This window comes from Terrapene carolina, unplaced genomic scaffold (genome assembly GCF_002925995.2).
Source record: "Terrapene carolina triunguis isolate 2854851 unplaced genomic scaffold, T_m_triunguis-2.0 Scaffold194, whole genome shotgun sequence".
Taxonomy (NCBI): Eukaryota; Metazoa; Chordata; order Testudines; family Emydidae; genus Terrapene; species Terrapene triunguis.
This window is the reverse complement of record NW_020664545.1, coordinates 12,838,862-12,849,557: the sequence shown is the minus strand read 5'-3', so window position 1 is coordinate 12,849,557 and position 10,696 is coordinate 12,838,862. Positions and strand designations below refer to the sequence as shown.

At 61.7% G+C, this 10,696-nt stretch overlaps 1 protein-coding gene across 1 annotated transcript in view; it reads left to right on the top strand.

The window, feature by feature from the left end:
* The window catches only part of TBXA2R (thromboxane A2 receptor), a 42,017-nt gene that overhangs the window by 23,272 nt on the left and 8,049 nt on the right, over positions 1-10,696 (top strand). The window contains exon 2 of the mRNA XM_024218384.1: positions 8,611-9,626. Within this exon, the coding sequence (XP_024074152.1) occupies positions 8,805-9,626 (822 nt within the window). The 5' untranslated portion in view covers positions 8,611-8,804. The remainder of the gene's footprint in view (positions 1-8,610; positions 9,627-10,696) is intronic.

Below are 10,696 nucleotides of genomic sequence, written 5' to 3'. Positions count from 1 at the left end.
TGGGCTGGGGTCGGTGCCCCATGCCCGGGCTGGCACGTTGGGGTGTGCAGATTAAGATGGGAAATGCAGCACAGGAAGGTGCCCATGTTTTGACCTGCCTGCATGTGCCCGTGTGGTCCCAGCCAGGCTGTGGTCGCTCACAGAGGCCACGTGGGTGCCTGGCCTAATGGATCTGGGGATACTTCAGCCCTGAGGCAGCATTTGAACTAATCCCGGTTTATGATCAAGGCCGTGAGGAGATTAGCGAGATCGTCCTGCTCTAAACAACAGCAGCCTCCTTAAGCAGCCGCTTGCCCCTTGTCATCAGCACCCGGAGAGCTGAGGATGCTGGGGGAGGGGAGGCGGGCAAGGATTATGGCGTGGCCCCAGGTGGGAGCTGTCCAGGGGTCCTGGCGCCCCCAGGGGCAGCCCAAAGGGAGAGCCGTCGGGGTTTGGCTTTCACTAAGGTTAGATAAGCAATAATCACTGTAAGTGGCTCTTCTCAAGCACCATTGGTCCCAGGATCGCAAAGCACTTTTCAGGGGGATGCCTGATCCCATTGTGGGGATGGGGAAACTGAGGCACGGAGCCAGGAACAACTTTCCCAAAGTCACCCAGTGAGTCAGCAGCTGCGCTCCTTGCTCCTGCAGTGCCAGCCGCCCACAGCAGGAGGCAAGGCGTGGGCCGGGGGAAGCTCCCAGCTGCTGGACTCAGCCTCTCCCGGCAGGCGTCATCTCACAAGGGGGCCAGGGCTCAGCCTTCAGCCTGGATTCCTCACATTCCCCAGCCGTGAGCCAGATGACGACTTTCAGCATCGACCTCCCTCCAAAGCGATTGGCAGCCCAGCGCCCTGGGCCGTTCGTTCTGGGGCCGCGCCAGGCTGATGAATTCCAGACGGGGCTGCTGGGGAATCGGAGCTGCGCTAACGAGGTGCTGCATCCTCGCCACGAGACGTTCGGGCACCTGATCCCTGAGCCTGGTTTCTATCCTGTGAGCGCCTGGACCAGCCCCGGAGACGGGGGCTCCTCAGCGGATGGGGATCCCTCGCTGGGTCATTAACGACCATCTCTCGCCAGCAGCCACAGCAGGTCTTTGCTCCCTGAGCAGCGCGTTCTCAGACGCGGGGACCCCGGCTGTGGGCCCCGAAGTTCAGCTGCACACACACTGAGGGAAGGGCGGGAGACTCCAGAGGTGGCTGCTGGAATCAAAGCGCCGGTCCCTGCCTGTGGGACCCAGACGGGCTGGTGGGGGCCCAGGGAGGGCCCAGCCCAATGCCTGGCGTTTGCTCCATCAAGGCCCCTCACCTGACCTTGGGGTCTAGCTCCCAGCTAGGTTTGGCTTTGGAAATAGCTCTAAACCCCTGTTGTTCGTTGTATCGACGTGCATAGCGGCAGCACCCGGAGGTGCCAGGGGCCGGGTGCACGCGCGCCTAGCATGCCAGGCCCTGCCCCAAAGAGCTCGCTGGCCAAACAGCACCGGATGCTTGGCTGGAGGAGCTGCAGGGCCGGCTCCAGGCACCAGCGGAGCAAGCTGGTGCTTGGGGCGGCAGCTTGCAGGAGGTGGCATTCTGCCCAAGCCTAGGGCGGCACGGCCGCTTTTTTGTTTGTTTGTTTGTTTTTGTTTTGTTGTTCCGCTCCGGCCGCCCTGTAGGGGGCGGCGGCGCGGAGGAGGGGAGCGCCCTGCTGGGAGCGGGCTGCGCGCTCCGTCTGCCCCAGCCGGTGCCAGGTCTGCAGCAAGCCCGGCAGGGCAGTCCACGTCCTTCCCTCCCAGCTGATTGGAGCGGTGCGGAGTCCTCCCTGCAGGTGGCGCGGCGGGAGGGGCCGTGTGGCAAGCGCCCCGCTGAAGCCCTGGCCGCTCCCCTTCTCTCTCTCCCGACATTCCCGGGTGGGGATTTGGAGCTGGGGTCACAGGTCACCCGCTCTTTGCACAGGTAGACGTTCCAGGCCTGGGCTGGATTTCAAACCCCTCCTGCTCAGGGGCGTTCGCCCTGCGAGAGACGCGAGGCCTGTTTCTGAGCCGGCTGCCAGTGGCCTTATGCCCAAGTACGGCAGCTCAGAACTAGGCCTGGGAAGTTGGGCTTTGAGACGCCAGGGCAGGGCCGTTATGTCACAGGATCATCCCGGGGCAGACACGTGGGGTTGTGGTCAAATTGCGGCTGCATTTGCAGCTGTGCGAAATGTGTTGAACAAAAATTTTTTCTGGGGAAAAATGCAGCTTCGGTGACTCTGAAATGTTCATGTCGAACCCGCCAAATCGTTTAGGTTGGAAACCCCCCCCCCCCCCCGATTCGAACAAATGGAAATGTTTCGATTTTTTTATTCAAAAACTTTTCATTTCAAAATTCCCTTGAATCGTTTTTAAATGCTCAACTTGTAAACAAAATGTTTCCCTTGAGCCAAAAGGGGTTTTAAATGTTTTGCTTTGTTAAAAAATGTTGCTTTTGTTTTGACCTCAAACAACTTTGCCCATTTTTTTTGAAAAATCCATTTTGTCCAGCCCTCAGCCGCTGCCCACCCTCCTGCCCACAATCTGCTCCCTTCTGGCTTCAGAGGGGCTGTTTCTCCCCCTGACTTCAGTGGGGCATGGCGCGGGGCGGCATCCCTGGGCACACACAGCACCTGGCTGGATTCAGCCCACTGCCTTTCCTGGAAGGATTTATTACAACAGCAACAGGATTTATTTACCCCTCCTGATGGGGAAGGGGGCGGCATAAATGGAAGCAGATGCTGCTCAATTTAAGGCAGATGCGGCTGAATATGGTCAAAAGCCGGCTCCACTCCCGCCCCCACGGGGCCTGCTGTGTTGCAATCGCCGAGCCACGGAGGGTCACCAAGTGCAGGATGAGCTCAGGGTCCGGGCTGACACGGGGGCCCCTCGAAACGGGCAGGACAGTTGGCAGCGTGGTAGCGTTTTCTGCCCCCTTTGCCCAGCGTCTCGAATGAACCAGCCCCGCCTCTTTAGCTCCGGCTCTGCTGTGAGCGATGCGGCAGCAGAGCAGTGTGAGGACCCTTGTCAGGAAGAGGTGGTCGCGCTGCATCTCCAGCGGGATTCAGCTGCTTTGTGCCCAGGTGGAATTCCCCCTGCGGGGCACTTGGATGCAGCAGCCTCCTTCCTTCTTCACTAGGCAGCCGTGCAGCGTGGCCGTGCTCTGTTCCAGCCCAGAGGTGGCTGCATGGCCAGGGTGCGCGGAGTGAATCCGGCAGGTGCAGACCGGTGTCGGGGGTGTGCACCGAGCAGGGTGGGAGCCAGTGATGGTAGGAAAACCTGGGTCAATGTGGCCTCTAAACACCACCGAGGATCTGGAAAATCTGAACCAGCGGCATGGCCCAGAAAACGGGTCCCTGGGCCAGGGATCCTGCACTTTGGGGAGAAGCTGCTTCCAAAGATACAGAACCAACGGCCTCCCCAGGTGCCGTTCTGCTCTCCAGCCCCAGGGTAACACCTCTGGGTGCAGCAGGGGGAGTCCTGATTTACCGCAGACCCAGGGCCTCCAGGAGGAGTCGGCTAGTCCCACCCCTGCGAACCACTGGAGAACAGCGCGCCTGGAGCAAGCCCCGTCCGCAGGAGGGGGGCTGGGCTGGGCTGGCTCGCAGCCACATGCGGGTGTGGGCTCAGAGGCAGCTCCTCCTCCCCCACATCTGCTCCCACCCCAAGCTGGTGCCTAAGCAGGGCACCGCAATGGCTCCCTGAACCCACTCCCCGGCTCTTGTGCACTGGGGCCCGTGGAGCCCTGTGTTCTGCACACGGCCCTTTGAAAGGCTCTGCAAAGCCAGGCTGCCACTGCGCCGTCGCTCGGTGCAGAGAGGAGACGCCCACACTGCGCTCTCTCCCCTCGCGACTTTCCTGCTCTCCTCCCTCCTCGGTCTGCAATGATACGGTCGTTCGGACAGGAAGCATCTCTTGGCTCTTTGTTTATGAAATGACAGCCCGGGCCTGGGGCAGCCAGAATATGATGCTCAGACTTATTGGCATAGGACGGTCAGAAAGATTCATGTATCCGGCAGAGCGGCCTTCAGAACAGAGCTCTCCCCAGGAAAGCCGCTTCCAACGCCAACCCAGCCTGCCACTACCAGATCATTGGCTTTGAGAGACACGGAGGGGGGGCTGCTGGGCGCAGCAGGACCTGATGAGCCCTGGATTGCCCTGTAAAGGGACGCTGGGGTCTAACTGCCAGCCCGAGTTTGACTCTGTTCAAGGACAGATTTACAAGACTGGGGTCGAAACTGAAACCTCACAGCTGCAGATTAAAAACCCACTTAATGAAACTGCTTGAAGAGGGAGGGTTTGCAGGATGTAACCTAGGGCTTGTCTACATGGGGAAATTGACCAGAATCGCTCCCTGTAACGAGACGCTAATTCCAGAAGCGGGTTAAGCTAAACCAGAAAAAGGCACTCGGTCTGCAGCATGAGTGTGTCCACATGGGGAGCTATTCTGGATTTGCTCTAGCGGTTTAAATTCGAACCCTACCCTAATGCGGATTAATTTCCCCAGGTTCCTGAATCGGATTTTAAAATGGGGTCAAATTCAGGGAGCAGGCAAAGATTTCTGCCCAGTTAGTTTCTCTCCATCCTCTTAGCCAGCCCTTTAGCCTGGATTGAGCTCCGGGCTCTCCCAATGACTGCATGGTCTTGGGCAAGTCACTGGCCTGCTCTCTGCCTCGGTTTCCCCATCAGTCCTTATACGTGACTTCCTAGGTCACAGGACTTTGCCAATGGATGTCCATAAGGAGTTTTAAAGGCCTTGTGAAAGCGCAGGCAGCGCTCTCCAGCACGTTAACTGGTCAGCCCCGCCGGGGCCGGTCCTGGACCACGCCAGGAGAGTCGGTGGCAGACCCCAGGTGCTGCAGCAGGGCTCCCTGAGCCTCCCAGCTGGCACCGGGTTATTGCGGTTGATCCCAGCAGGCCAGAGGCGTGAAGCAGCTGCCCTCCTCCAGCGAAGAGCCTGAGGGAAGCCGGGTCACAGGCCACGGGGCTTGGGAACCAGAGCAGGGTAGGACCTGGGTTCTCTTCCCCTCCCCTGCTGGGCCTGGCCTAGTGCAATCGCAGGGAGCTGGGCTTGGCCCGAGCAGCGCCCGGCACCACTGCTCTGGGCTGGGGCTCTGGAGCTCATGCCAGACCCCCCCCCCCATGGACGGGTGGGTCCCACGCCAGAGCCCTGCTGCTCTCGAGCACCCGGGCCTGGGTTGTGTGAGTCGCGCCCCAGCTGCCCAGCCCACGCTAGAGCTCGAGGGCGCGCGGGGGAGGGGTCCAGCCCCTGCAGACGGAAGGTCTCTGCCCACACAGGCAGGCGGCCAAGTGTGACGCTTGCCATGTCCTTGAGCCAAACCCCAAGGGTCTAGACTGGACCCATGCGGGGGAGGGGACCTGCTGGCTGAGGGGCTGCCCAGGGGGGCAGCACTGTGGCCCCCTCCCCGGATGGATTCCTCGAATCCAGCAGCAGCAGGGCACTGGCTGAGGATCCAGCCACACCTCCCCGGGAGTCAGCGATGCCTGGGTAAGGAGAGAGGTAAAGAGGAGCAAGGACCCTCCGGATCGGGCCCAGGTTTTCAGCCCGTCTTTGCAGGTGTCTCCTGGCGGCAGCTCTTGCCTACAGCCACGGCTCCAGTGCTGGGCAGGGAGAGGCTGCGGCCACACCCCTCTTCTCTGGCCCGTGGCCCCTACGTGGGGCACTGCTGCACCTGCTACCCACAGGCCAGACCTCCCCAGCTCCTGGGTCCGTGCCAAGGGCTGCAGCCTGCTGGAGACTCGCGACCCCAATCGCTCTGGCGGGCGCCCCTCACCGTGGTGTCTGGGGGCTAGACACCCCCCAGGCATTCGAATCCTGAGTAGAAGATAGAGCCTGGCTCCGATCTCAGCTCCCGTCGGGCTCCTAGCTTTGCCAGGCTTCAGGTGCCAATGGCTGAGCTCTGCATGGCCCCTGCTCAGCCCAAGCCCATGCATCCGAGGCTTGGTCGCAGCGCTCTGGGAACTCGGGCCTGGCGCGACGGGCAGGGTGCAGTTTGGTGTGGCCATGGGGTGTTCGACTGGTTCCTGGCAGGTGAACTGACCTGCTCCTAACAGACCCTAAAATCCCTCTCCCGATAGATCCCCCTGGAGGATTGGACGTCCCACGCTGACACCCCCCATCCTGGGTACCCTCAGCCACACCCCTCTGCCTGCAGCTGCCCGGGCTTTGGCCCTTCTGGCTACTCCCTGTCGCCCCTTTCTGGGACACGGGCTCACTTCCTAAGCAGGCAAATGGAAAGAAACGGCTGGTGAGCGTCCCGGGACGGGCGCAGGAGCTCGGCCGGAATCCAGGCGTCCATCACGGCGAGTGGCTGGATTATTTAGGGCTGTTTGACAGCAGATGAGCTGAAAACAAGTTTCTTTAAACAATGCACCAATGGGGATTAGTGCAATCGTGTAAACATGCCCAAATGACTTTCCTTTGGGGAACGTGTTGCGTGTGCGGGGGGGGCTGCTAATGCAAACCAGCTGCTCAGCGTCTCCCGGTGAATCGCCATCTTCCCGGGCATGAGCACGCGGTGCCGGGTCGGTGCCCCAACAGCGCAGGGCCCCTCTCTGGATCCCCTTCTCCAGGAGGCTGCCCAAGACGGCCAATGGTCTCCACGCTGCTGAGACAAAGGGACTAGAACTAGACTGAGACACCCTCCCCCAAACTCATCCCACATGGGCCCCCAAGCGGCCTATTGGTGCAGGATTGGAACCAGCAACCTCGAGGGGAAAGCCGCCGTATGCCTGTATTCACAGTCAGTGCCCCGAGCCAGCCAGGTCCCCCTTTGCAATGTTTTTTCCTGAAAAGGACAGATGCTCAGAACTCGCTCGTTCCAGCTGTAGCTCCCAAGGGCCTGTTATCCCTTTCTGATCCGACTGGCTAGCCAACAGTCAGGGTCCTTTAGGAGGGGAAATTGATGATGAAGGCTGGTGCTTCTTTTGCGGAACCCTGTTTATTTACAAGGGGATGTACAAAGTCCGGTTTCCCTGCACACTGCAGGAATCAAACAGCGGGAGACCATTTCTTTGGTCACAGTTCCAAGCCCCTCTTAGCCAGCACTCTGCCCAAAAGCTCCCTCTTGGCTTTTTGCCTGGGCCTTTTTGCTCCTCCGTGTGTTTCTGCTGCTTCTCTCTCACACACGCCGGCAACTTAATCAGTCTCCCACTCTTGTGTTTTGTTATCGGACCCCTGGGAAGCCCCTGGTGCGCCTCCTACTCCAGCCATCCATGTGCCTGTGCTTTGGGTTGTCGCTCTGAATGCTTCATAAAGGAGCGTAATTGTTTCTTACCTTTCTCCTGAACGAAGGCAGCTGTTATGCCCACCAGTTTCAAGGAGTTTGCACCCAACTACCAGCCTAAGAGGCCTTTACAATGGCAGCCCAGTACCATCTCCGCTGCATGTGACTGGAGCGAGGCCACACAAGGGAACCCAGCCCCAGGCTGTGTGCAGCTGCTATTGCGGGAGCACCTACGGCCAGCCGAGGATGGAGCCCCTGTGTGCCAGGCGCTGTACGGGCAGAGTAATAGCTCGAGCTGGCCCCGGCCTTGAAACAGACCTGACCGGCCTGGGGCGGGGGAAGGGGCGTGACAGGGAAGCAGAGCGATGGTTGCAAACGTCATGCTAGTGCTGGGATTTTGGGGGTGGGGGTCACTAGACGGGGAGGAAAGGAGGGATCAGGGCCATGGCGGGGCTGGGAGAGGGAGGGAAGGCAGGGCAGGGAGTCGGCGCCAGCAGCCAGTGAGCACAGGGACAGGCGGCCAGTTGAAGCCGCTGGATGAATGGATGGCATCACCTGTGCCCAAGGGTCCCTGCTGCAGAATCTACTTGTAGGGCTGCTCTGGGGGGCAGCCCTCTGGGCTTGCTTTCTTCCCCAGCTCCCCTGGCTGGGGGCTCCTGGGGGGTGGGGAAAGATGGTGCGTCCTTGTAGCTGGAGAAGGTGGCACTGACGCTGCCGTTAGGCTCCAGCCCAAGGCTGCTGGCAGTTGCCCACGGCAGTGAGCACGTCTCAGAGCACTGATCCGCAGGCTGTCTGGAGTGACCCCACACAGGAGCCATCCCCTGCGCTCCCAGCCCACTCCCCACCTTCCCCAGCGCAACAGCCTCGCCCCTCCTGCGCCCTCAGGGCATCGGGGTACCAATGGGCACAGAGACGGGCTGCGGCTAAGGTTGCACAGCGAGCGAGTGCCCACGTGTGGAAGAGAACCCAGGAGTCCTGACTGGCCCCTAAACCCAACCTCTCCGAGTTGACACTGGGCCCCCTAGCACGGAGCTCTGTAATGCACTGGCTGAGTGAGGTGGAGTCCCAGCCAGTGGCTGGTCCCGCTAGACAATAAGAGCCTACTACTTCTGCCAGCGAAGGAGCCGTTCCGTGAGCTCGAGTGGCAGAGGCGTGTGCTTTTGGTGCCAAAGATCCTGCTGCTGGTGCTTGACTGGGAGGTCCGTGACACTTCTACCCGATGTGGGGTATCACCCTAATGGTGCCCCGGGGACTGAGCCCCAGCCCTTGGCATCTAACAGCACAAGCTGGCGCTCTGGGAGCCACTGCATAGGCCAGCGGGAGCCATGTGGGGAGGTGCTGGGAGCTGCTGGCCGGGTGAGCCAGGCGTGACACTGACTTGTCCCCTTTCTCCCCGAAGGGCTGGCGGAGCAACCTGGGCACCTCCTGCTGCTTCTCTGGCAAACGAGTGAGCTGGCAGGAGTGAGGCTGGCGCAGGGCAGTGCCCAGCCCCCAGGAGAAGGTCCCACCAGGCTGCGGCGCCGTAGGGAAGCCTGAGGCTGGGCTGCAGAGGTGTTGTGTGTGTTGGGGGAGCCGCCCTGCCCGTGGCCAGGGATGGAGGCCAATGGCAGCCTGGCCGGCGAGCTGGGCTCGTGCTTCCGCAGCACCAACTTCAGCACCAACTTCAGCACCAAGCTCAGCGCCAACCTCAGCGAGAAGCTGATTGTCTCGCGCTGGTTCTCCACCGCCTTCGGCGGCATTGGCCTTGCCTCCAACCTGTTTGCCCTCTGCGTGCTGGTCAGCTCCTCCCGGAAGATGCACAGCCGCGCCCGCTCCTCCTTCCTCATCTTCCTCTGCGGCCTGGTGGTGACGGACTTCCTGGGCCTGCTGGTGACTGGGACCATCATCATCTCCTACCACTTCACCAAGTTCAGCTGGATGGTGGTCGACCCCGCCTGCTACCTCTGCAACTTCCTGGGCCTCTCCATGGTCTTCTTCGGCCAGTGCCCGCTGCTGCTGGGCGCCACCATGGCCGGGGAGCGCTTCTTCGGCATCAACCGCCCCTTCTCCCGCTCTACCAGCATGTCCAAGCGCCGAGCCTGGTTCATGGTAGGCATGGTCTGGGCCTTCTCCTTCTCCCTGGGACTCCTGCCCATCCTGGGCCTGGGGGACTACACCCTGCAGTACCCCAACTCCTGGTGCTTCATCACTCTGCTGCACGACGCCAAGAACGTCACCTTCTGCCTGATCTTCGCCCTGCTGGGCATCCTGGCCGTCGGCCTCTCCTTCCTCTTCAACACGGTCAGCGTGGTGACGCTGTGCCGGGTCTACCACGACCGCGAGTCGGTGCAGAGGCGGCGGGACAGCGAGGTGGAGATGATGGTGCAGCTGGTGGGCATTATGATCATTGCCACCGTCTGCTGGTTACCCCTGCTGGTAAGGCCCCCACCCAGTGTCGGCTTCGCAACTGGGTCACGGGTGCATTCACCTGCTGAACGCTGCCCAGCCGGCCGAGTCCCCAACCCCTGCCGCGCTGGGCCCCCCAGCTGCTGGCTTCCAGCTGGCATTCGCTGCCCATGGGCCGGGACGCGAAGGGATCAGCAGGGGCCTTTATGGCCTTATTTTAGCATTCCAGTCAATCCCGACCTGCCGCCCCCGTTAGCCCAGCCTTGGGCCCCCCCCAGCTCTGCCGGTGCCCCTCTATCCCGACCCGCAGCCCCTGCCAGCACAGCCCTGGGCTCTCCCCTCAGCTCTGCCGGTGCCCCTCACTCCCGACCCGCAGCCCCTGCCAGCCCGGCTCTGGGCTCCCCCCTCAGCTCTGCTGGTGCCCCTCACTCCCGACCCGCAGCCCCCGCCAGCCCCGCCCTGGGCTCCCCCCTCAGCTCTGCCAGTGCCCCTCACTCCCGACCCGCAGCCCCTGCCAGCCCAGCCCTGGGATCCCCTCACAGCTCTGCCGGTGCCCCTCACTCCCGACCCGCAGTCCCTGCTAGCCAAGTCCTGAGTCTACATGGCAACAAAACCCCAGGGGCAGCACTTCTCAGAGCCTGGGGCACACGACTCGGGCCTGTGGGGCTGGCACACTCAGGCTAAAACCAGCCATGTGGATGTTCCTGCTGGGGCTGGAGCTGGGTTGTGAGCCCCTCCCCACCCCCAGGTTTCAGAGCCAGGCTCCGGCCTGAGCCCAAATGGCTCGGCCCCACGACAGGTGCCCGGCTGGTGCTGAGCCTCGGTGCCACGCGAGGTGTGTGTGTGTGTGTGTGCTGCAGTGTGCGTGAGGCTGGGTTGCAGTGTGTGGGGCGGGGGGTTGCAGTGTGTGTGTGTGTGTGTGTGTGTGTGTGTTGCAGTGTGTGGGGGTGGGGTTGCAGTGTGGGGGGGTTGCAGTGTGGGGGTGGTTGCAGTGTGGGGTGTGTGTGTTGGGGGTTGCAGTGTGTGTATGTGGGGGTTGCAGTGTGTGTATGTGGGAGAGGTTGCAGTGTGTGGGGGGGTTGCAGTGTGTGGGGGGGGGG